We start from the raw sequence: 25,579 nt of genomic DNA, 5'->3' as shown, positions 1-25,579 counted from the left end.
GTTGCACAATAACACTCAACAAAGCTAATCCATCTGCCTCTACCTGTGAAGAGCCCGCAGTTAGTATGTGCACAGGTGGCTAATTACAACAGTTTACGCCTACTGATTTGAATTCATCCTATTGCTTTACTGATGAATTGAAAATATGTACAAGATGGTGCATTTATTTTTAGCTTTCTGCTTTTAACTGAAAAGCTCCCTGTTACACTAATGCAACCAGACTTACTATGTTTGCAGTATTTATTCTGGCTCTGTTTGTTTGCCTTCAGCATGCTCAGGTTTCCTCATTCTCCATTCCCAGTCTGCAGAGAATATGATCAGTTATTTGTTTTATCAGGCAAACACAGAGCTCCGTGGCTGTTTATGTGATCTCAAAGTGGTTGTCATGAATATTTAAAGATGCTCTGTGGCTTTCTGTTTCTGCTTTGTTTCATCTGTGACGGTCTCTCCTGGACAGGCACGAGGTGACCAAACTGAAATTCGAAGGCAAGACGTTTCACGTTTATGCAAATCAGAAGGAGGTGAGTTTAAGTATTGTTGCATTTGGGGGGCAGAGGGAACCCAGCACTGCATAATGAGTGTGTTTTCTGTCTCAGTGTGTTATATTTTCCTGCAAATACTCTTTATTTCAATGTGCAGGACCAAAAGATCATCTTGACATACTTTGCGCCCACACCGGAGGCCTGCAAGCATCTTTGGAAGTGTGGAGTGGAGAACCAAGCTTTCTACAAGTAAGTCAACAGATCTCTTATTTTGTTTATCTTCAATGTTCCTATTATTCTCCTGCACCGTCATGGTTTAGTTGCCTGCTCTGCATCTTTGAGCGCTGTCGGGTTGTGTACCATCACGGTATCTTGCTGTCCTTAAAAGCTCAATCCCCTCGGGTTGTTTGTGAGTGGGGAAAATGAGGGGTGAGTTGCCCCTGACCTTTTATTGAATGAGTGTTCACTGGCACGAGACTGCAAGCACTTCAGTGCGCCCTCTGAGATATGCCCCCCTGTCTCGGGCCATGAATAATAGTGCAGGTCCCCTCTGTTCTCTGCAGCTCAGGAAAGGTGATTTAAAAGACAAAACAAGTGAGCTGGCTGGCTTCAGAGTGGTGAAGGATGCAAAGGGGGGGTTAGCATATGGAGAGAGAGAGAGAGAGAGAGAGAGAGAGAGAGAGGGCATGGGAAGGGCAGAGCTTAGCACCCATATTAAAGTTAATGTGATGGGACCTTTTGATGATTATCAGCCTCCCGCTCATTAAAACCATGCTGAGGGGAGTCAGAGGAACTGAAAGGCAAAAGGACATGTGATAAAGATGTCTTTCGGAGAAGCACACAAATCCATTGAAAGCAAAATGAAACATTAATGTCTCACTTACTATGACAATATAAACATATTGAATACTGTATGGAGTCGAGGATGCACAGCCTATACTGCGAGGAGAGGGCATGCATAATTTAACAGCAGGGCATTTGATCCATAGTTTCTGCGATCTTCTGGGATACAGAAAGCAGGCAGTTCATATATTCACGCTTGAACTGTAGGATCATATTCTTACAATAGTCAGTCAGGAATTGTTTATATTTTAAGTTTGTACTTGTAGTTATTCTTCCTGTTTTTCTTGTTTAGCTGCTGTAGGCTTCATTTCTCTTTCTCTTTTTTCAGGCTTGACAAGTCAAGTCAGGTTCGCACGGTGTCCAGCAGCAACCTGTTCTTCAAGGGCAGTCGTTTCCGTTTCAGGTAGAGTACACAACAAGACATTATGACTGATGACAGGGAGGGGAGGACACTGCAGAACACCCCCAGCTGGAAGTGGATAGAAGTGTTCCCAGGAGACGTGGCCTCCTGGCCCTCTGTGCTGTTACGTCAGCGTTCTTTAGCCCAGAGGATAGTACTGACACCTCACAAGAGGACACAGAGGGGAAAACCAAAGAGATCACATGAAGCATTATCACCTTGCTGTATAGCTAAGTCATTGTCCTTTTTTATTAAAGGATCAGGTCACATAAATAATATATATTTTTTAATTCTCACTTATCTCCTATCCTGGTATTACAGTTTTTGTTTTATTTGCTCAGATTTTGAGATATCCAGCTAAAGAAATGTTGTAGATACAGTTCAATGTTTTAACCATAAATACATCCAAAAACCTTGCTTAATTTTCATTGGAACTCCTACAGTATATACTAATACAATTAGCCCTAGTTAAATATGGATATCTCAAAAAACCTGGACTGTGAAAACCAAAACTACTAGAGATAAATGAGAAAATAGATTTTAATTTTGATAAAATTGCCCTTTTGTGTTTTAGGGATGTCAAGTAATTTTTAGAAACTGTTAGTGTACTATAGTCACAGTCAGTTACATTTTGAGTTTACTGTTGAAGGGAAAACCATGATCACCGTTATGATTTATTTGCCTGCAGGTCTGTGTGTGCATTTGTCTGACTGATGGTAATTCACTCTCACAGAGCTGAATTCACCGGGTTGATTCAATCATGATGCTCATGCAGTGTACTCATCCACTGCAGTGATGGCTTTCATGGCATTGATTGACACCAGTTACCTGTGTGTGTGAATGTGTGTCTGTGTGTGTGTATGTGTGTGTATGTGAAACTCATCCTGAGCATCGTCTCTGTGCTTTACAACAGTGGACGAGTGGCAAAAGAGGTGATGGAGCAGAGTGCCAAAATCAAACGCGAACCTCCAGAAATACACAGGTAGAGTTTTAAACTCACGAGAGCTCAGAATGTCCTCAATCAGATTTTTGTTTTGGTTTCCTCTATTTTCTTAGGCACCAAGCTACTGTAGATGTCTTTAAATCCCCAACACCTACACGCTACAGTATGAGTTGCCTCCACTTGTAGTGATCGCTCTGCAGTTACATTACTGCATCTGTATCTTTGTTGTTCTCCGCAGGGCTGGCCTGGTGCCCAGCAGAAGTTGTCCATCCATCACCCACGGGCCTCGCCTCACCAGTGTACCGCGCACACGTCGGAGAGCCGTGCACATTTCTATTATGGAGGGTAAGAACTGAGCTGCACTCCTACACTTCTCCTAAGGCCTAAACACTTACCTGCTGGGGACAAATGTGTGCTTTACAAGACATGTATTCCGTAAATGCCTCCCACACCGTCATCCTCACACACTGAAACATGTCAGACATTGCTGTTTTTTGATCATTTTGAATTGATCTATAATTTTAGTGAAGTACACTGATTTGTTGGGTGTTAAATCTGATCAAATTGACCTTAATACTTATACCAGTCTTCCTGGCAGCGGTTATTTTCTCACTCTTCAGATATAATTACTGATAATGCGTTACAACTGGCTGGTCCAAAGTCTTTAATGTATGAGTGAGCCTTTAGTCCAATTTGTGCCAACTCCTCCCCCTTCTTGAGAAAACATACTTCTGCCTACACACACATACACACACATGCTGTAACTTGAGCCATTTGGCCCACTTGATGCCTGCGGCCCTGGTGGGACACGCTGCAGGTGTGTACGTCAGCCTGCTCCACTTCAATGCACAGTTTCAGAGCTGTGTGTGGGAACTTTAGTGGTTGTTTATTGGATGGGCTCACTCATTCAGACCACCTGACAGGTCTCATTGAGATGGGTGCAGCAGGCGTACTGTTCTCCATGGCTCTGGGTAAAAACAGCAGTGAGACCGATAGACTACCTTTCAAGTACATACTGTACCTCTTTGTACAGGGAGATAAAATAGATGTCAGGAGCAGGTGTACTGTGTATATTGAGGGTCTTTTGCTGTTGATTCAAAAGAGCCATAAGAGCTTCCCACCCCCGGTGTGTGCTGACTGGATGTCTTACAGTGGTATTAATACCCCAGCTGAAAATACCCTGGGTCTTCTGCTCCATGTATGTCACTGGCCCGGGTGTGGCCAAAGCAGGCCAGACCAATGGTGACGATTGTAGCACTGCTGCAGAAAGCCACCGTTTTACCTCACACACTCCTCTCCGCTAACTGCAACTAAGGCTGATCCCCTTGGCCCAACACACACTCACACACACAGGGAGACTGTGGCCTGGACTCCGGGACAGGGACCATAAGGACGGAATAAACACGTGCATGCCGCAGCCATGGTGAAGTGTCTGATCCGTATCACCACCCGGGTGAATGTCCACCTGCGTATGATCAACCATTGCTATCGGGATGTGAAGGTTCGCGTGCTGAGCCTCGGGCCCCGTATGCTGGGCAAGGCCCTGGGCGTCCTCCCCCTTTACCCTTCCCTGACGGGGCAGGAGGAGTCCGCCAGCGTCACCCCTCTACCTGGCACTCCACTGCCCCCCGTTCAACCCAGCAACCCTCCAGGTAAACTCATCCCAGAGCTAGCCAGCGGTGTGCTTTACATGGAAGTGACAATGGCTTTCTCAGGTTTAAATCAGTCTCTGCCTCAGCAATGGTGGTGTGGGAGCAACACCATTCCTCTGTGTGTCCGTGCCTTTTGGAGGGCTATAAAAAAACATTTTTTTTTAGTTTGTTTTGTTTGTTGGTTGAATTATTTGTTGATCTTGCCGCTATATTTGGTTTCAACCAGTAAACAGTAAATTAAGATGTGAAGTGTTTTTATTGGCATTTCTCTTAAAGTTAACAACTTGTGAAATAAAAATAAAAAGGTCATGTTTTTTCAGCTTGTTGCTTTCCTGTGGTAAGCTTAATGTAAGCAGTGGCAGATCAACACTGAGTAAAGATGGCCCCTGCTGACAGTCACTCAGCCTGTATGCCTCCTTTTAGTTTGACAGAAGTTTAAAGTCAGCAGAAGCTTAGGCACCGGACATAATCGGTCCTACCTTTCCTGCCGTTTTAAAAAAAGTCCCTTTTATGATTTGCTTGCTCAACAAAAGATTAATTTTAATCTTTTCCATTAAAGTGAAGGTGTAGTGTTGCTCTGGAGAATTTGATAGGGTCAGCAAAGGGCTCATCCCCACTGACATGTACACTGTTGTGAGGCACTCTCTCTCACATACTGTACTGTCACTTCATACTGCAGATGGGACTGTACAGAGACTTTTACATATGCAGATATACATTTCAGGTTTTACCATACCCTTTCTACCATGGGAAGTTCCTGTTTCCCTTTGATATCTACAGTATCAGAACATCTTTGTTGGAAATGTTGCAAGTCAATAAGCGTCACTGTTTTATGACTTTTTTTAAGTTATGTATGATTTTAGTTTCAATTTCATGAAGTATTTTGATTTGTTGGGTGTTACATCTGATGCAATTGGCCTTAACAGTTATACCAGTCTTGCCATTTATCCATATACAGACTTTCCTTCATCACAATATCAAATGGCATATACAGTAAAATAATATATTATCTAGCTCATTCTTGTGGATTTAAAATATGTTTGCCTGCCATTTCCTTTTGGTTGGTAGTCTTTGACTGTTTGGTGTTGATAAAAGCGTGTTGATTTACATTTTTCAAAATGCGACAATTTTTGGTTGCTTCAACTGCTCAGTGTTTATGCAAAACACTACGGCTAACTAGCTCTGTTAAACATGTTTGCTGGCCACATATATTTAGTCATATCTTTTTAGCTGAACATTGCAAAAATTGACAAGACTGTGGATTTAAAGAACCCCTCTCTTTTTATATTGAATAACATTGGAAAGGGATGTCCTCGCAGCCAATGTTGACAGGTTATGGCTACTTCAATATTATATAGCTATTGTTATATTATATAGATATTGTAAAGGGAATTCATTTAGTAAATGTAGCAGACTGTTCTAGCGCTTCAATTATTTCCCAGTTAGTAATTATGTCATAATTACTGATGATTATTTATCAAATATCCCATTTTTGTGCTCTTAAAATATGTCTTCAAAGCACAAGAGTGAACCCTGCAATGTTTTATCAAGCTATTTGGTCAAAAAAGATTGTGATATTTGTTTTTCTAGAACAGGGCTTGTCAGTGTGGTTTTAATACAGAATGGTATGTAAGCATATCCTTGATCCTTCTGGTTTGTATTTATGTTTCATTGCAGCTCTGTTTAAAGGTCAAGCGTTCCTTTACAAGTATTTCACACAACCGAGACATATCAAGTCATCTAATATCTAAAGTAGGATCATGGCTGTAATCTCTTTTTATTTTTAAGGATAAGGACTCCGATAGAGCTAGTCGAGATAAAGACGATGTTGGCTATCTTTACTAGCTTTTTAACTAACTTGTATTCTCTGCGGTTAAACTCTACACTTCCAGTACAAGTGAAACATGATGATCTCCTCCATTAGGGAGGATGAGAAGGCATCACATCAGCTCATGAGCTTTCTATGAAACTACTATAGAGACTGTGTGTCTGCTCTGTTGCACAAATAGCAGAATTTACCTCTCAGCATTTGGAAGCAGATTTACAGTATAACATGTCAGTGAACGCAACACTAGTAGCTTATAGATTCTACATTTATAAAACACTTATCATGCTGTAAAACGTGTGTAACATTCCTTTCTTCTTGTCTGTTTCCCTCCCGCTCTTCCTCCCTGAACCCCTCCCTCAGGTCTGGAGTCGTTGCGTGACAGTGCCCACTCCACGCCGGTGCGTTCAGTGTCCCATGGGGATTTCATGCCACGCTCCCGGAGCCAGGCCACAGACGCCAGTGAGAGGACTGCGGTCATCTCTGACGAGGCGTACAGCCCCTCCGACAGCGTGCTGCCCACCCCGGTGTCCGAGCACAGCGCGGAGCTGTCCGCCTCCCGCCAGACCAACGGGGCGCCCTGCAGCATCGAGGAGGAGAAGGAGTCGGAGGCAGGCACCCCGCGTGGGGATGGGGGAGATTTAGGTGCGGAGGGTAAATCCGCACAGGAGGGTGCTGGGGGGGACTCGACCCTCAGCGAGGTGGAACAGGTGAATAAATTTGTCTTAAGCGTCCTGCGTTTGCTCCTTGTGACCATCGGACTCCTCTTTGTCTTGCTCCTCCTCCTCATCATACTCACAGAGTCAGACCTTGACATTGCATTTTTACGTGATATCCGCCAGACCCCCGAATTTGAGCAGTTCCATTTCGAATACTTTTGTCCCCTCAGGCGGTGGTTTGCCTGCAAGCTCCGCTGGGTGGGCGGGTTGCTCATTAACAAGTGAGGGGAGGTCGTAGAGTTTGTAAGCCCGCTCGGGGTCTGAGGTGACGGTTAGGACTCCGGAGCGATGAAGGGCAGCCTCGGCCCCAACATGAACCCTGCTCCTCATCCTCCTCCTGCAGACACAGCCTCTCACCAGGCAGGATCTCTCCTCCTCTCCTCCACTTTGATTTAACCCCCCCACCACCCAACCACCTCCTCGTTTCGCTTATTTTCTTCTTCTTTTTTTCTACAAAACCAGAGGACATGTTTTGCATTTTTTTTATTTCAACTCATTTCAGGTATTTTATTTTTTCAAATAACACAAAGGAAAAAAATTAAAACTGGAATCAAAGGACTGGAGATGTTTAAACAGTTCCTATCACAAAGTCTGGAGTTGCAACCGATGAGCGTTGCCTTCAATTATTATTTATTGTTTTAAACGTGTATTTGCAAGAGAAGGGAAAGAGATAAACAGCAATCGAGGAAGTTGATTTGTTATTAAATGAAGATGGAAGTGAGTTATGTCAGGGTCGATACTGCTCTGAAGAATATATGAGGCACTGTATTATAATATCGTTTGATTTTGGTTCATCCCCATCAGATGCATTTAGACAAACGGCAGATTCAACTCAGCGGGAAAAAACAGAACAATCTGAAGGGAATACAAATGAAGGTTTATGAAACAGAGAGCAGACGGGATGATTACCAAATGCCTTTTTGAGAAGATGTTGATGATTGAAAGTTGTTTTAAGACACCATTACACTTTAGTATACAATGGTGAACAAAGTAAACTGATGAAGAACAAGGGTGTTTTTCTAACATTTTATAGTGATACAGTCAAATAAACCAGTACCAATAGTGTTATGTGACCCAGTAGTGTCAGAAGCAGTTAGAGGAGTATTCAGAAAGATTTGCTGGCACCATAGATTATAGTCTAGATAGAGGTGCAATGCTCATATGGTTTGAATAATGAAGTGCTTTGAATGTGCTCATTTGTTCAGTTGTTCTCTTATTTCTCCAATTAATTTGATTTGCATTTTTTCATCTAGTTGAAATTCGATGAATTTCAACAATTTCTTTGTATGAAGAGTTTATGATTTATTTTGGTTTCATATCAACCTAGCTCTTAGGTTTATGTAACATACTATATATTATTATTATTAGAATAAGAATAATGATGTACTTTTTGTACAAATTAGTTTGTTTCCTAATATATATTGACAGGTTTTCCATGTATATTTTAACAGAACTGAAATGTTATTTTGTTATTGAAGATTAAATTATACCTTTTTTAGCACTGTGTAAGGTCAGAAGTATTTATGGAAATGTGGAAGTGGGGACTAAAGAACAGGGGTTTTATCCAGATCCACTGAACACTGCTCACACCTCGTATCACTCCACCAGCAGTCAGTCAGCAATGTAAATGAACATGTCTCTACGAAAGGAAATCTGCAGATATCATTATACCACCACAAATACCAAATAATCCAAAAGCACATTTCCACCTTTCATAACTTTACAATATGTATTTTTTACTTGAAGAGTTTAGAGAGGTGACTTCTAGCCTGACCGATACAGAGTCTTTTCACTTATTCCTTAAACCCATGGCCTATACTCAATGTAAAAATAAAAAAATTAAATATTGACATCATTACTAGAGCTGAAAAACATATTTTGAAGATTTTCTGATATCTTTTATTCCATTATTGTTCATTGAATTTATTTAGGTTTTGTATGTACGATGAAAGAAATTTATTTCAATTATATTGCTGTTGGTTGAGAGATTTTCACTATTTTCTGACATTTTATTGACCAAACAATTAATCAATTAAACTAGAAAAAAATGGACAGATGAAGCGTTATTTAAATAATTGTTAGTTGGTGCCCTGAACAAAAGTTTGTCACTAAAAGACTGAGAATTAATAATGAAATGGGCCAGGCAGGAAACTGCATAATATAAGTACTACATTCTAAAGGTTTCTTGTGCAGATTCTTTTTTTTGTAATAATGCAATTAAATTACTTTCCTGGAATATTATATCAGCCAAAACTAAAGCACCAACATATCTGAAAAGCGCATATTGGCGAATAATACCTGCCCTTAGATTTGTCGGTCAGGCTCTAGGCGCTTCTTCCTCTCAGCTCCAGGAAGCAATAACTGCGAAGGCTGCTGGATTCTGGGTAAAATCTGTTTTTTATATTGCGTGTCTACCTCCTGCACCAAGTGCAGGTGTAAGTGTTACTCTGTCTGTGTGTAGGAATGGAAACGGGGCTCAATGTGGTAGTATTAGATGGAGAGGAGTACAAATAAAAACATGTAAAAAAGAGCATGAGAAGGACTAAGAAGGAAGAAATGAAATGAGGTAGATTAGACTGAGAGATATCAGAGGCCTTTGGGAGAAGCTCTTTAAAAGTGTGATTTAAGAAACAGATTGGGAATGAAAGGCACTCGGGTAGTCATCACTCCAATGGCTGTACAGGGTTGCTTGTTTTGGCCTGCTATCTCCAAGCCGACCCTCTCCTACCAGCAGCTGCTCCACTGAAGTCCCGACGGTGCTACCTTCCTTGTTGCTCCTGAGTAATCCGAGCGTTTCCGTCCGGGGCTGAGTTGTAGTCTTGACCACAGAGTAGCATGCACTTTGACGTTGTGGCTGGATCCACTCCTGTAGCTTGTTATCCTCCACCAGTTATCTGTGGTCGAGTCGAGGGAGCAGCACCGACATTTCCCAGCGGAACGCTAGAGGGAATATAAAATCATTAGAGCTATGTTGGCCATAAACCTGTCATACATACATTGTAGGAGCTTATTTATGTCAAGATAATAATGTGTAACTTGGATACATCCAGATAAATAGCAATGTGGAGATGAAGCACATTTTCCCTACGGGATGGAGAAGGGTGGGCTTTCTTCTTTGTGCACATTCATTCTTCATATGTATTACTTCTTTACTGACATACAGGTCAAGGGGATGAGTTGTTAGCAGGACATATTCAAGGTCAGTCTGCAAAGGTGCATACATTGATCAGCATTATGTAGCTTTAGTGGTCCCTCTGAACATGCAACAGTGTAAAAAAAAAGGCAGCATTATTCAAAGAGCAATAATCAGCTGTACGAGGATATACAAACTTATGTTTGAAAATTAGTAAGTCAAATACGTCCTTTCTGTTTCTAGAAAATCACTTATCAAATTGCTGTTGTGCTGACTCTAACAATGAAGTGACCACTGAGACACGTAGTTACTGTTGCGGTCATGGATAACATTTTCTAAAAACAAATGTTCCTTAAAAACCTCTGTGTGGATGTTTGTTCTGCTGTTTTCTTCGATATTTCATTGTTAAGTGACAGTGAGTGTTTCTTGTGCCTGGATCCTAACTGCAGTTTACCAAAGTGATGAAGGAATGGAGAAATGAAAGACACAGCATCTTTCACAACTGTACTACAGACTGCTCCATTCTTAAATTTCCCACGTCGAGAGGGAAACACATGTGTGCAACTATTTGTCTGTCTTAATTTGTCCTTTTTCCTCTGAAAAACCTTTCACAGGAAAGCTTTCATTTTACATTTCAGTTTCATGTTTACATTATGTTACTGTTATTTTACTTCATGGGATATGTCTGCAGTTCTGATCAGATGTTGACTTTTGAAGTGTTATTGTCATCCATGGTTTACAGATCAGAAACAACTTGTCCGTCTCTTAAAAAAGCAGCAGTGAAGGTCCAGCCTGCCAATACAATGTGGTGCGTTGAAGACGATGCATTGATTCTTGTTTGAATATAATACACAGGGGATAGACTAAATAACAGAAACACCCACATTATATAATGTAACAAACAAGAAACAGACACTACTTATAACATTTCACAAGGCGTGTCAAAGGGATGTTACGGGGCTTTTCTAAGGTTGTACTGTAAGGTGTTTTTGTTATATGGCCACTCCCTACGTATTTATAGCAATCATCTGAAATCTTAAGTCTCAAAACCAACATAGGCAATGTATGACAAATGAAGGTTTTCATTGGTCATCCTTTAATATTTTTATAACATAATCCAGTTAATATGATAGCAATCAAATTATTTATTCACAATTGGTTACCTTGATTTAACTCCTGGCCAAAATCCCTGCCAGATTGTGGATGATGCATGTAGAAGTGAGGGGTTGACATTGGGAAGTGTTCATAACTGAAGACATCTGAATCTGCTTTTTGGCCATCAGCTCGCAGTAGACCCTCACAGTGCATACACATCACTGCAGTTAATGTATATGCATATTCAGATCAGGTGGTGTGTTATGTGGTCTGCATTGTTCTATCCTGAGTGTAGATAATTTAATTGCATTTTATATATATATATATACACACCAGTATAAATATATAAATCCATGTGCCAAATCCAGTTCTTGTTCGATCCATTCCGAACCCATGTTTGTACTGTAGGTTACCTCCTGTACAAGTCAGTATAAAATATTGTTTCTCTCCAATATTCTCCTGTAACTGGTGCCATTCAATTCAACTATTCAAACTTGAAATAAACATTGAAAAAGAAATGCATTATGGCTCTGTGGCTTTGTGGTACCCACACAAATTCAGCACAGCTTGCTCTTATCTACTGAAGAAAATCATCTGAAAGTGTTAAATTAGTCTTTTAATACAAAAAAAGAAGAATTTCCATCAAAGTGGACAGGTGAAAATGAGAATTACAAAAGTCAATAAAAGATCTGGACAAACACTGACAACAACAACTGTACAAAGCATAAATATACAACCTTAGCATTGTAAATACTTGACAACAATTACTGACAACAACTGGTTTCAAAGCGTCAGATCCAGAGGCCTAGCCCAGGTGTGAAAAGGCTGGTTTCAGGAAGGGTCTCTGGTAGGTTTGAGGGGTCGGGACGGCCATAAACCCCGGGGTCCGGCCTGCTGATGCAGCTCCTGCAGAGCTTCTGCCCCCCCGGCCTGCAGCAGCTTTATAACCCCCTCTGGAGTTCGACGATGACCACGCCGTATTGCCGCCGTTGCCACGACTGAATCCGCAACACAGCAAGACAGGAGGAAAAGAGGAAATAAGTTTCAACTGTAAAGATAAGCTTAGTGCTAAATACGATCCTCAGCTACATGATGGAATGTGAGCCAAACACAATACAGACCCTTTAGAGCCGGCACTTGGGTTGCCGTAAGCTTTCTTCTTCTTAGCATATTTGAAGAATGGCGCTTTCTTTCTCTTCTGCCCCTGAGCTGACTGACTGCTGAAGTAGGTGGAGGACTCTGCGTCCTCCTCGTCCCCTCCGTATGAGCGGCCTTGCGCCGTGTCTATCCAGCCGTCTGCAGCCGTGTCAGTCGGTTCCTCTATTACAGAGACAAAAGTAGGATCAATGTGCAGAAAAAGTCACAAAGTAAATGTGTTAAAAACCAACTTGAAATGGCTCTCTTACCCGTCTGCTGCCACTCAGAGTATTTCTGTAGCACCTGGACGACTTCGGCTCCGTACTTCTCCAGTTTGTCTTCCGTCACGCCATCAATTTGTAGGAGGACTTCAGGGTTGGAAGAAAGCCTCTCTGTTGGAAATTGTCAACAAGTTAGAAAATGCTTGTGGTATCATACAACAGATTTAAAGCACAGTGTTAACAGTTGTTCCACAAGTTACCAGATATCTTTTTCAAGGTGGCGGTGGAGAAGATGTTGTAGTAGTGAATGCCAAAGGCCTTCCCCAGCTGCTTGCACAGATCCAGCAGCTCCTTCAGACACTCCTGCACCTTCTGCTCTCTCTGGGAGACGTCCTTAGACACAGCAGCTTTGTGTTTCCTGATGCTCGACGCACTCTCCGTCTCGTAGAACTCCACCTGAGATCAGACATGTGCTGGTTAGTGTTTTGACTGTTTAAATGTTACATATCTAGCTCTCTAGGGTCGTTATAGATCACCTGCATGTTTCCTGACAGCACGTTCATGGCTTTGTCTCCGGCAGAGATATACGCCACAGCCTGGCCGCCTTGAGTGATGTACAGATCCTCCATCAGGATGTTGTCCAGAACCATTTTCTTGAAGAGTCGGTCAGCATTGTGCCTGGAGTAGGCTCCTCCTGTCCCGAACATTCCCGTCTGCACCTTGGCAGTTTTAGACCCTGACGGAGAGAAACAATTCTGTGCATCAGATAAATCCCAGTTCCTGCCACATGAAGTATAAACATCACCAGACACCGTGCAGGATTCACTGGCAAAACGGCTTTCCTTACAGGCATGTGCAGGTACTTTACCTACAAAGATGTCCACCAACATGTTCAGTGTTAGTCTGATCTGCCGAGCGGTCCGGCCAAACCTTTGTCCGACTTTCTCGCAGTTCTCCTGGACAAACCTCACGATCTTCTTCACCTCATCAGAGACATTTCTCACTTTGTATTGCTGTACATGGGCACAATCAAACAATATTGCTGGATTAGACAAAACTGCTGAGTTGAGTTTGGATTTGCTTTGTAACAATTGAAGAAATGAATGACTCCTACGTTGGGTTTGGCGCAGTTGTCACAGCTGACGCCTGGGTGCTCCTTACAGAAGCTTCGGTTGAAATTCATCTCCCCGAAGTATGCGAGCAGCTGAATTCTCCTGCACTCCATCATGTTCTCACAGAAGTGCACCATGCTGTGCAGGTTGTTCATATGAGTCGCCTTGGCCTGTCTGTCCCCTTCTTTGTCCACTGGGATTGAAAAAAGAAAGAGCAATATGGGTCAACATGACTAAAGGGGTGTAACGGTTCACAGAAGTCACGGTTCGGTTCGTACCTCGGTTTGGGGGTCACGGTTCGGTACGGGTTCGGTACAACAGGAAAAAGAAAAGAAAAGTCCCAAATGCATAATTTTTTTTTTGCTGTTATTTATTTGTAACAGTAGTGCACGTTTTGGTATGAAAATAAGGAACTCTATAACATTTGGAATCATTAACTGTATTACACAGTTAAAAACTAACCACAAACAGTAACACGCACACTCAGATGGCCATATTATCTATAAAGGCTGATGTCAAACTAAAAGGTTAAATAAGCTGTACAACTAAAAAGAATGTCTTGCAAATATTAAAATAAATAATAAGAAAGTGTTTCAATCACAATCAATAAAAGGCAATACAGAACTGTATAACATCTCCTGATGTCAAAATATAAAATAAATACAATGATAAATATAAAACAAAATCTGTACCTTTTAGGAGCAATGTCTAACATGTGTAATTAACTTGAGTGTGTGAGGCCATTATGCCTAAATAAAGGTACTCAAGCTTTACTCTATTTTCAAGGTTTTCTTCAAAAAGATGAGTTTGTCTACGTTGTCAGTAGTGAGGGCAGATCTGTTGGCGGTAACTATGTCACCTGCCGTCGAGAAAACCCTCTCGCTGGGGACTGAGACTGACTCGGATGTGACTGAGCATGTTTGACGTGTTACCACTAGCATACCGCACCGCTGTCGAACAACGCCGACACACCGTCCTCGTCCGATCCACAACTCGCACCCCATCATTGTTGTAGTCCACAGTGAACCCGAAATGTTTCCACACAGCTGATTTAAAAGAAGCAGGTGGGTCTTCTAGCTCCTGTGTGTTGTGTGAACTCGCCATAGCTACTAACTGTTCTTCTTCATGTATTGTGTTCGTTTTGTTGTGTTTTGTTCTTAATTTGTTATTTACGGGCGGCTGGCTTTTACGCGCAATACCGCCCCCTGGATTATATACAGTGTAATACTGCCCTGAGTGACAGACTTTTTTCCCAGTCGTAAAAAAAGGCGTATTCGCCGTGTGACTGCATGTGCCGAACCGTGACGGTACGGGACGAATACGGATACCGTTACACCCCTACTAATATATAAATAATAATAAATTGGAATTTTACAGTGCTTTTCCTAATGCGCAAAGAGATAGTCATTTGGAAAGTAAACATGAAAACACCCTGAAATATTGTATAGGCTGGAGAAGAACCTTAGTTTCTACATGTAAAAAAACATCCACATACATTTTGCATGCAATACGAGGGGTCTATATTTTTGCAACATACTAGTGAGAATCCTCTTGATGCGGTGCACGTCGGAGTAGGAGTAGAAGAGAATACAATGAGAGATGTCTCCGTCTCTGCCCGCTCTCCCTGACTCCTGGTAGTAACCCTCCACTGACTTGGGCAGACTGGCGTGGATCACATAGCGCACGTCAGGCTTGTCAATGCCCATGCCAAAGGCTATGGTGGCACAGATGACCTGGCACACAAGAATACAACATGTCCATTTTAAAATCTTGCTCTTGTAAGACTTGAAAAGTGTTCATTGCTTTGTATCCATTAGTGCTCTTCAAGTGGTATCAGTGAGCGAGTGGCGACTCACCTGGCAGCCGTCCTGGTTGATCCACTTGGTCTGCACGTATTCTCTGTCGCTGTCTCCCAGGCCTGCGTGATAGGCCAGAGCTAATATGCGTGATCTCTGCAGACTCTGAGCCATGTCATCACAGTCCTTACGGGAAAGGCAGTACACTATGCCAGAGTCTCCTGCAACAGGCAGAAATACAGCTTAATAAACAAAGGACAGAGAGGGGGGGGGTCTGCAATCACTGACAACATATTCACCAATGTTCCTTCATTTGTTACAAGAATTATTCCAAAGCAATTGTACGTTTGATTTTAAATTATTTCTAATACAAGCTCAAAAATAAGAAACTTTATATAACTGTCCTTTCAGCATTGCTTGGATATGACAGACTTCAGAGTGTGTTCGCAGACTAATAGTTTACACCAGGACAGTGATGTCAGTTTTCTAAAAATAACCAGGATCACAAAAAGTACTTCTGAATTATTTACGTGGGTAGTTCTTCTTGATCCACATGGTGCACTCCTCGCCAACCTTTTTGGGTTTCTTGGGAAGGACAGTGTACTTGAGGTTTGTTCTGTTGAAACTCATGGTGAACCTAAAAAAACATAGAAAACAAATATTAAGATAGAACCCATTTCAAAGTCTGACCGAGGCAGAGAGGAGCACGTACACCTGCGGCCGCGTCATGTTCAGCTGGTTGAGGATGTCCTTCTGCACTCGGGGGGTGGCAGTGGCCGTCAGCGCCATCATCGGGACCTTTGGGTACTTCTGACGCAACTCATGCAACCTCTTGTAGTCCGGGCGAAAATCGTGACCCCACTGAAATGTTCAAAGTCGCAGGTTGATACACAATGGCTGCAAAGATCAAAGCATACTGCAGATGGTGTAGGAGGCAGCGGACACACACCTGGCTGACACAGTGGGCCTCGTCTATGACAAAGCGGGCCAGAAGGCCTCGCTCGTGCAGGTTGTGCAGGGCGGAGATCAGCTTGTTACTTGCACACAACTTTGGGAATACAAAATCATCATGAGTAAACATCAGAGATACTACTCCCTTTATTGTAAACAAGCAAGAAATTATACAAACTTGAGAGCATAAATCAACAATTTCTCACCTTCTCAGGGGTGACGTAGAGAAGTTTAATGATGGGGTCTTTCCGTGAGAGCTGCATATAAATCCTTCCGGCTTCACTGTCAGTTATTGAACCAGTCAGGGTTGTTGCTGGGATCTGAAATGTAAGACGTTAAAAAATACTTAATACACATTATGAGTACTTGATATGGATCTAGTTGATCAACAGGAGCAATCGTACTTACATCAAGAGTAGTGAGTTTCTGGACCTGGTCTACAATGAGTGATTTGAGAGGGGAGATGACCACAGTGACTCCTGGTAACACGCAGGCAGGCAGCTGGTAGCACAGGCTTTTACCCCCACCTAAAAATGCATCATTCACAGAGAAATGTGGACATTTGTTCTGTGTTTTTAAATATGTTGCCGAGATAAACTTCATTTGTAACTTCAGATCACCACGTACCTGTGGGCATCAAAACAAACGTGTCTTCAGAGAGAATTGTCGCATTAATTGCTTCTAGCTGATTGAACCTGAACTGATGAAGACCAAAGCGCTTGTGAAAAATCTTCATCATCTCCTGTGAGTGGGGGAAGTTGAACCCTCTGAAGCGATCATGGGCTGGGTTTCTGTAGGTGGGTTCTGAATGGGGAAACATTCATAGTGAGTGAGTCAAATGCAGCACAAACCATCAGGCCAATCAGGGCAGGACTTCATCATCGTGTATACATCATTTCTCTAGGAGTCAAGCAAAGAGTCCTTATGCCTGCTTGGATTTATAAAGAGTATAATAAAAAGTAACCACCATAGAGGAAGATCAATTCTTGCAGTTTTAAGTTTGCAAAAATGTATTCAAAGATTACAAGTTATTTCCATAAAGCTTGTTGGAAACATGCTTCGACCTAAACACTAGTACAAAGAATGATATACGTTACTAGCTCATATTCAAAAATGCATTTCTCTGAGAATTTGGAAACAGTTCATTTCCCACCAAAAACATTTCATTGTTGAAGTACATGATATCATGGCGTGCAGATTTACCAGGGGAGGAGATCTTTGAAGTCTTCGGTGTGGGAACAGGTGTTGTTGGTTTTTTGTCCCATGAAGACTTGCTGGGTCCCCCCTCTTTCCCTGTTGCTGTCACAGAGCTGGAGTTGTGAGGTTCTTCAAAGTAATCGGGGATATCTGACTCGTTAAAATCATCTATGTCAAAGTAGTCGTTGTAGAAGTCATCGTGCTCCATGTCTTCTGCAGCTGTGCTGGCTGCTGGCGTCTTAGGTTTGTTCTGAACTGGGGTTTTGGGAGAGAAGAAGAGATCTGAACCATCCAGGTCTGTGCTCGTTTTGTTCGAGAAATTAAATGCTGGGCTTGCGAGGCTGTAGGTCGATGGAGAGTCACACAAACTCTGATTTTTCACATTTATTGTCCCACTGTTTTTACTGTGCAAGGCCTTCTGGTTGATAATACTGTCAGAGTGATCAGAGTCATAGTCCCCAGAGATAAGTGAGGATCTCCTGAGCTGAGAAGGCATCTGAGGGTCCGCGGGCGCTGAGCTGCTGGACGACATAATGCTAGACGTCTCACAGCTCAAAGACAATCTTCCTTTAAAGCTGGGTTCAGAAATCACAGTGCTGTCAGGCTGCTGGAACGTCAAGGAACTGCCACCGCTATTTACAATAATCCTCTTCCTGTGAGAGAGAGGCAGACGATTGTGGTCATATTTAATATCACGATTAAGAACAACGCTGTTGATACTCAAATGTACATACCTTTGAGCCCTCTTCAGCAGAAGCTCACTTCCACAGGACAGACCTATTAGTTCATTATCAGGGATGGTGTCAACCAGAGAACAAATGGACTGCATGATACTGAAGAGTTGCTCATCTGTGAGGCAAAGAAAGAAGACAAATAATAAATGGAAATTAGGAACAGGGTGTTGATTTGCTAAACAAAATATGCACAAGTCTAGACACAACAGAAATGTGAAACACGTACTTGTATTCTCCTTTGAGTGGGTGTTGGAGGGTTTAAGTAGTGTTGTGCTGGGTCCCTTTGATGGCAAAGGACGGTCTTTGCTTACAGCAGCAGCTGATTTAGACCTGTGTGAAATAAAATAAAATATTTATTTTTGTTAATTCACTTTCAGGTGAAATCCATCATAAATCTATGTCCAAAATGCATTATGCACTTAAGATGAATATTTGAATAATATAAGGTTATAGAAAATACCCACAAGTAAAAACATTATGTGCGATGAAAAAACTAAAAAGTGAACACACTGACCTGGTCTCCAATGCAGAGGTAGAATAAAAGATCTCATCAGGAGACGGGGGAATATAATCAAGATCATCTTCAGGCTCTGAGTCATTAATCTTTATTACCTTTGGGTCAATCCATTTGTTGTTATCGCCTAAAAGACAAAAGGCGTTTGGTATAATTCTATGCTTTCCAGACCCATAACAGCCCCACAATGTTCAAATTAAATCCAAATGCTGCATCACACAGCTTCTTACCTGACATTCCTTTAAAGGGCTCAAGCACTTCCTGGTTGTCCTCTTCATTGTCACTAACCACAGACTTCCGATGAGCCTGAGGTTGTCTTCTGGTCACTCTAACCGGAGGGGCCTCGTATTCAGTCTCTGGGGATCCGGGTGAAGCTGCAGTTTGGTCCAAACTCTGCTCCATTTGATCTGTTTCCATGTGAGTTTGTTCACTTCTGGAAGAAACATTCTTGTTCGCTAAACTCTTTTCCTCACTTAGGGAGGACGGTGGATTTGCGCTCTTCCCGGACATCTCTGAACTAAAAGAGTCATTTTTTGCTTTGACAGGTGTCTCGAAGTCATCCAAATCATCCCAGTCATCCATCGGGAATCCAAGAGAAGCATCCAGACTTGCGGGAATTCCTCCATTGCCACAAGTCTGATTGTCAGATTTAGTGGGAGCTGAAATCACCCTAAAAGCAGGCCCAGCTGGAGAGGTCTGGCCTGTTGGGCTGATGGAGTCCGACTTGCCTTTTGAACTTACAGGGAAGAAGCTGTTGATTTTGGATTTTTGAGGTCTCTCAAGCTTTTTTGAAAATGTCAAAGGAGACTTAGTCACCAAACTGTTATCAGGTACATTGATATTCCTGTTTGCCAACACATTAGAGCTGATTACCTTAGTTGGCACTTCCACCTTGGTTGTACCAGATGAAGACTTCTTCTTGAAGGAGAAGGCCCTGTAAAATAAACCAGAGTGAAAATATAAAAACATATTTGGTTTAATATAATTCCCATTAGCTACAGCATTGCAGCAGCTTTCATTCCTGGGGTCCATACACATACTTACACACCATGACAGTATACACAAGACAAGACTAAAGCACACAAACACACATCCTCATGGGTATTTAATAAAGCAAAGTAAAATACAAATGTGCCTTTTTACTTTAGTATTCTCGGTACACCCACCTTACACTTCCAAAAGGATCAACTCAAGATTGCATTAACAGGATAGACAAAATTCTATTTTTGTGTTGTCAGTTGTCACATATTTTTCTTATATGTGGAAACTTTTGAAAATCAATTTTCTCAATTTTGCTTTGTATCTCAATTCCTGATAAACATAACAGCTGAGAGTAAAACCGTTCAACAATAGTATTAGTTTAAGCATTGACATATTAAGACAGAGTATCCAAAGACTCGCATGTTGGATTTGTCCTTACTTTACACTGCAGTTGATGGAGCTTCAGATCAGATCAGAAGTGAGTACAGATGTACATAATGTTCTGATTTGTTTTATATTTGATAGGTGCTCAGTTAGTCTGCACTGTGAGTTAGCATCTGCAGGACGCAATACACATATTAGTTTAACAGAGGCACTTAAATCATATTTGGACTCTATGTAGCAGCATGTCTTGCCACACAGTTAACCATTTTAGTATCCTCCATTCGCTATCTGTAAGATAATGAAATACTGTATGAAACATGCCTTGAATTGAAACTACTAATTTTGGATACCTCAACTTAATGAGCATTTTTTAAAACACTATATACAGTGTTTTCATTAGTAACAGAGCTATGACAAAACGCCACAGCATTAGCATGTTTTCAACACAACAGCAAACAGTGTCTATGTGTTAGCAGAGCTGACAGCTCAAAGCTAGCTGTTGGCTGGTAAACTTACCCGGGTTTTGGTTTAGACAGAGACAGCTTGCTCTGAGCAGCAGTGCTGTGCCTCGCAAGCTGCTCCTCCAAGTTATTTTGTGGAATACTAGACATTGTTGAGCTAGCGAGTGTTAGCTAGCACAGCAGTCAAAACCCAGTTCACCAAGATAGCAGCAGCTAGTTTCTTCAACATAGCTCGCGACACGGGGTGAGACAAGTGGCAGCACGCTCGCGCTGAGTTTGTCTTCAAGGTTGGTTGTAATTCGTTCATTAAAACTACACCGTTTTCTCGCTTAAATGTACTGTTACGTTTACTGTCTACAGCAGTCGTGTAGACAAGAGACAAACAGATTTTGCGCCCATTCAACAATTGACTCCTTATTGGTCGAGGTCGCGCAGGAGATGAGGATTCTGGGAAATGCAGGCTTACGACATGGCACCGAAAATCCATTCCTAAATTATTGGAAACAAATAGTAGAAGTCGAAGTGAAACTCAAAAACAGCAGTTTGATTATTTTGTGTCAGAGTGTTAAAACAATTGTGTGTGCACTCTCTTTGAGAGTTGTTTTGAGTAATCACAGATTGTTCCCTTTACGGTTCATTGTTGTAGTTGCTTTATTACTAGTCTTCATATTTGAACATCTTGCACACAGGTGTAATAGTCATAAAAGACTCAAAACAAAAAAAAGGAATAGATTTTATTTATTATTTCAGTAGAATTAATTAAATGATGGAAACTTAAGTGATCATTTTTTATTTGTAGATTACATTTATCACAGTACTTCACTGGGGCATAAGATTTACTACATTTTGCCCACTGTACATGGACACACAGTAAGCTAGTGATTGATATTTAAAACACTATTACAGTATTGTAAAACATATGTTGCTCCCTTTTCAGCCCTTTTGTAGTTTGCTTTCATGCAGGAATCACACCACTGGGAAAGACGAGCAGGCAGCAAGTCCACACATGTTCTTTTCACGCTCAATGAGGAAATATCTGTAAGAAGAGAACATTGTTGATATCATTCTCTGTTTAGTATACATGTATTTATATTTTACCTCATGTGATTAAATAAAATACTTACCCGTCAATCCCCCAGCGGGATCCCCATGAGTTCTTTACTATCCAGTAAGGGGTGCCGTCCTGCAGTCCGTACCCTACTGCTAACACAGCATGGTTCACCTTGTCTGGCGTTTGGTGACATTCAGTGCTAAAAATAAGGAAGATAAGCGAGTTCGAGCCATCTTAATACAAAGACTGTTTTGATAAATAAGGAGGAAGTGAACCATTTTGTGTTCAAACAGGAACTTAACTGACAGGAAATGCTTTTGGTGCTTTATATGCACAGCCATAATATGTGTTTTTAAAGTAGTTATTTACAGGACATCATTTCCAAATCCTTATTTATGGGACAGTTATAGTTGGAGGTAAATGTGGCTTTTTCCTCACCACTCATAGTTTGGCTGGTTGCATTTCAGAATATTTGGTTGTATTTGATTCTAATAAATTAAGGAGCAGTGCATTGTTGATGATCTCACAAATAAAAAGACACACTATTTATGTGTTTGCATGTTACTAAATTAAATTACTTGAAGAAAAAAGGCCTTTTTCTTACAATGGTTATAGTTCCCTCATTTACTGATAATTGGGGGAAATTGTTACTTAAGCAAAAACAGGAAATACAATATATCTTGCTTTGAGTCGAGGTGGTATCATATCTATTAGAAGTGAGAATAAGAGAGAATATTTCTCCCCAGTCTTAAAAGGGAGTAAGATTTAAATTGTAAAATATACTTTAATGTTAAAGTAAACATCATATTTTAACTAAGATGTTACTAAAACAAAACATTAAAACGTCTTGTTTCAGCAGCATGTTTGGACTAACTAGAGAGAATACAAAAGGGGAAATTAGATGTTTAGCTCTTAAGGAGCTCAAGGAAATAAGAAATAATTATTCTTAAGGAATATTGTCATTTTTATTGAACAGTTTTAAATGGAAAGTTACTCTATATTTACAGTAGCATTCATGACACAAACTCGTGACCTCTGCTCACCTGGTATACACTCCCCCAGAGTAATGCATGAAGTCGGAGGTCACCTCAAAGGCAAAGCTGACAGGATTGAGCGTAGCAACCGCATCTACCATTCCTTTCTCATCATACTGTAAAATAAAAGCGTCATCACTCACAAGCCTCTTAATAGAGACTATATATCTGGAGAAAGACTCTGATCTTCACTCACCTGGGTTATGTTCACAACATCTTTCACAAAAGCAGCTGCTAGCTCTGGCTTGTACACACAAGTAAGTTCCTGATTGAAAAAAATACATTAAAAGCCCTTAAATATATGTGACATCAATGTCAGTTTTACCTATCATGTAGTTTAGTTTATTTGTTGCAAAATATTTAGTTACAATAGCTTTGTATGGGTAGTCCTCCTCTGTCATCAGTCCCTTGTTGTACATGATGTATTCAAATGCTTGACTAGGAAGGCCGCTAAAAAAGACAAAATAAGATCTAGTTATCAGGATATGTAGGTGACGCACACAGTCGTAGTTAAAGTTCAATTATCATAAGATGAATCTTACCCGTCACATCCATGGTTGTTGAAGTCCTGGGCACAGTCAATCAGCTGTTGTTCTGACTAAAATATATTAAAATGAGTGAACAAATACAGTAAATACTCTTGATCCTACTATGACATTGGATTTTTGTTTCTACACAAGAGCAGAAGTTTTGATAGAGAAGTGAAAGAAAGTCACCAGTGGTACAAGCTTCCCAGTGTTGATGGCAGTAACAGACTCCAGACAGCCAGTTGTGGAAAAGGTCCAGCAGCTCCCACAGGCTGCCTTTGGTGCAAAAAAAGTAAAATAAGATATTGGATTTATGAAATGAATCAGAATTGTGGTCCACACAGAAAACAGGTTGACATGTCACAGGGTGTTGTTTTTCAGCTTGGGATCCATTTGATTATAACATAATCGACTGTTACATTTGGAGTTATCAGTTATCCCCCAGGAAATATTTTTAATCTGCTGTAAATGCATGCAAAATCCACCTGGTTCTTCACATCTGTCACGTAGTTCCCTTTCTTTCTCCAGTCGATGGAGTCTGGAAGTGGTCCTTTGCTGCTGAAATGGTTCCCCTTGGTGGCAGAGCAGTTCTGTAAAATATAGTATGCATAAAATAAAATGCCCTCCTTGAAATAAAACAATAGAAACATTTCAAATCATTGTTACTTTTATGGTTGGCGTTACCTGTGGCTCTGACAAGAGGAAATACTTTCTAAATTCCTCAAATGTCATGTCTGCGAACTGGTTCAGTCCCACTACAGGAAGAGAGGAGACATTGCTCAACTTTTTTCGCAATAGACCTTGTACAAATAAAATCTAAAAAGTAAAATCGATAAGAGGCCGCTCTTACTTGTGAATGTTTGATTTCCTTCATTGTGTTTGTCAATCCTCCTCTTGTTCTCTGTGAATATCTGGAGCCTCTCATGGTATTCCTGCATGCTGTACACTTTATTGTACTGTTTAAGGGGAAGGGGTTTCTGCTGTCAATATTAGTCTACAGTATAAGATTAGTTATTGAAATAAATTGTTGTCAACTTATATGGCTGAAATCATGTAGCTAAGTTGTCCTTACAAATCACCTCCTCTTAACCATACTGTAAACGACGTTGCATAACAAATGTATAACGAAAACTGTACCTACCTGTGCCATCCATGACAAGTGAAACTCATCTGAAAACAATGCATATAGTCAAAAAGTTACATTACAAATAATTAAATAACAAGAACAAAGGGATACAACTCCATTTGAGATAATGAAAGTGAAAGGTTTTTTTTGGCCACAAAAACTCTTCAGTAAAAAACAGACCATAGAATCACAGCAGCTTACCTTGCTCAGACAGGGGAAAAGCTGAGGCTGCTGAGAGCAAAGCGAGCAAAACCAAAGAGATCATCATCTTGATCAGTCAGCAACCACCGAGGAAGCGAGGGAAAGTCAAGTGATGCGATGAGAAGTCACGAGTTGAACTGCAGCCTGATCAAATTTCCCTACTGACACATAATAAACACTGGCTAAATCAGCCAATCAGTGGCAAGTATAATGCACTAATCCTCAATTCGGTAAAGTTAGAACAGATTCGAACTTCACAGATAAATAAGGCATACAAACTCGACGTCAATTAACACAGTAAGCGAGTAAGGTAAACAACAAGCTACAACCTAATTTAGGCTATATATTTTTTAATAAAGCAAATACACGTGCGGTCCTCCGGGCTGGACAACTTGTTACATTGCTCTCAACAAAGACTGCATATCATACGCTCAGGGACCTTCGACAAAGTGCAACGCTGATATGACAACTAGGGGAACAAAATTAATCTTCCGTGTTATACAGTACAGTGTTGTGCTACAAAAATCACTTCTGACCAGCAGTAGACCATTGAGTGCTTAGTGAATTTGGTAACTATTTTATTTAAAACAGCTTTTTTTTTTTTTTTTTTTGCCGTGACCATATATTCTGCACCACCAAAATATCCTACTTTCACATCTAATCATTTAATCATCATAATGGCGGTTGATTACACTAACAGAGCACAGATCAATCAAGTCTACAGATGAATCCCTCTTTGTATCAAATAAATTCCATAAGAAGTCAACCATTGCTTTTTTTTAAAGATGTGGAATTTGTACCTGCAATACATACAAAAAAAATTGTGATTTATTAATTAATAAAAAGATAATCCTCCACATTTTATCCTATTAGTAACTTGTTCAGCACTGGTCCAAAGTATATCTGACACAAAATGATGTTGTTTAACTATATGGGACAAATTGTGACTTCTTATTATGGTTGTGTGTTTTGTTCCCCCTTCTAAATAAAGCTGAGATGTCACACTTTCCTCCACTGTGGGCAACAGCATGGCCTGGACAGAGAGATGCAGGTGATGATA

The 25,579-nt window shown here is 41.0% G+C and overlaps 3 protein-coding genes across 4 annotated transcripts in view; 1 reads left to right on the top strand and 2 right to left on the bottom strand.

The window, feature by feature from the left end:
* The window catches only part of frmd5a (FERM domain containing 5a), a 58,951-nt gene extending 47,341 nt beyond the window's left edge, over positions 1–11,610 (top strand). The window contains exons 9-14 of the mRNA XM_034085294.1: positions 458–521; positions 640–731; positions 1,654–1,728; positions 2,639–2,707; positions 2,907–3,013; positions 6,509–11,610. Of these exons, the coding sequence (XP_033941185.1) occupies positions 458–521; positions 640–731; positions 1,654–1,728; positions 2,639–2,707; positions 2,907–3,013; positions 6,509–7,089 (988 nt within the window). The 3' untranslated portion in view covers positions 7,090–11,610. The remainder of the gene's footprint in view (positions 1–457; positions 522–639; positions 732–1,653; positions 1,729–2,638; positions 2,708–2,906; positions 3,014–6,508) is intronic.
* Positions 11,611–11,690: 80 nt separating this feature from the next.
* Positions 11,691–20,991, bottom strand: blm (BLM RecQ like helicase). 2 transcript variants are annotated; one of them, XM_034085291.1, is made up of 22 exons: positions 20,636–20,991; positions 19,628–19,688; positions 18,985–19,537; positions 18,755–18,881; positions 18,467–18,570; positions 18,241–18,355; positions 17,513–18,159; positions 16,937–17,113; positions 16,718–16,836; positions 16,516–16,629; positions 16,308–16,406; positions 16,071–16,219; positions 15,889–15,995; positions 15,419–15,579; positions 15,100–15,295; positions 13,565–13,755; positions 13,319–13,463; positions 12,987–13,186; positions 12,711–12,906; positions 12,499–12,621; positions 12,214–12,412; positions 11,691–12,090 (listed from the first exon to the last, which is right to left on the bottom strand). In XM_034085291.1, the coding sequence occupies exons 1-22, from the start codon at positions 20,728–20,730 to the stop codon at positions 11,898–11,900; spliced, it is 4,071 nt and encodes a 1,356-aa protein (XP_033941182.1). In that variant the 5' UTR covers positions 20,731–20,991; the 3' UTR covers positions 11,691–11,897. The 2 variants fall into 2 exon arrangements, with proteins under 2 accessions (XP_033941182.1, XP_033941181.1); XM_034085290.2 differs by having other exon boundaries at positions 18,985–19,688.
* Positions 20,992–21,213: 222 nt separating this feature from the next.
* On the bottom strand, positions 21,214–24,669 carry ctsh (cathepsin H). The gene is made up of 12 exons (XM_034085295.2): positions 24,520–24,669; positions 24,334–24,362; positions 24,043–24,148; positions 23,877–23,947; positions 23,678–23,782; positions 23,382–23,468; positions 23,208–23,263; positions 23,034–23,115; positions 22,862–22,930; positions 22,675–22,781; positions 21,705–21,830; positions 21,214–21,616 (listed from the first exon to the last, which is right to left on the bottom strand). Exons 1-12 carry the CDS (start codon positions 24,584–24,586, stop codon positions 21,547–21,549), a joined length of 975 nt encoding a protein of 324 aa, XP_033941186.1. The 5' UTR covers positions 24,587–24,669; the 3' UTR covers positions 21,214–21,546.
* Positions 24,670–25,579: the final 910 nt, after the last annotated feature.

Source organism: Pseudochaenichthys georgianus, chromosome 6 (genome assembly GCF_902827115.2).
Source record: "Pseudochaenichthys georgianus chromosome 6, fPseGeo1.2, whole genome shotgun sequence".
Lineage (NCBI taxonomy): Eukaryota > Metazoa > Chordata > Actinopteri > Perciformes > Channichthyidae > Pseudochaenichthys > Pseudochaenichthys georgianus.
The sequence above is the reverse complement of the archived record's forward strand: the minus strand, read 5'-3'. Positions and strand labels throughout refer to the sequence as shown.

Excerpts from the sequence above, each read along its gene's own strand:
- blm (XM_034085290.2), bottom strand. The coding sequence starts at position 20,730 with ATGTCTAGTATTCCACAAAATAACTTGGAGGAGCAGCTTGCGAGGCAC. Across the intron at positions 16,837-16,936 it reads GTTTGTTTTGATGCCCACAG|GTGGGGGTAAAAGCCTGTGC; the intron begins GTACGTGGTGAT and ends ATGCATTTTTAG. Across the intron at positions 12,907-12,986 it reads TGCTGTCAGGAAACATGCAG|GTGGAGTTCTACGAGACGGA; the intron begins GTGATCTATAAC and ends GTCTGATCTCAG.
- ctsh (XM_034085295.2), bottom strand. The coding sequence starts at position 24,586 with ATGATGATCTCTTTGGTTTTGCTCGCTTTGCTCTCAGCAGCCTCAGCT. Across the intron at positions 24,149-24,333 it reads ACTTGTCATGGATGGCACAG|TACAATAAAGTGTACAGCAT; the intron begins GTAGGTACAGTT and ends CCCCTTAAACAG. Across the intron at positions 23,264-23,381 it reads CTGGGAAGCTTGTACCACTG|TCAGAACAACAGCTGATTGA; the intron begins GTGACTTTCTTT and ends AATATATTTTAG.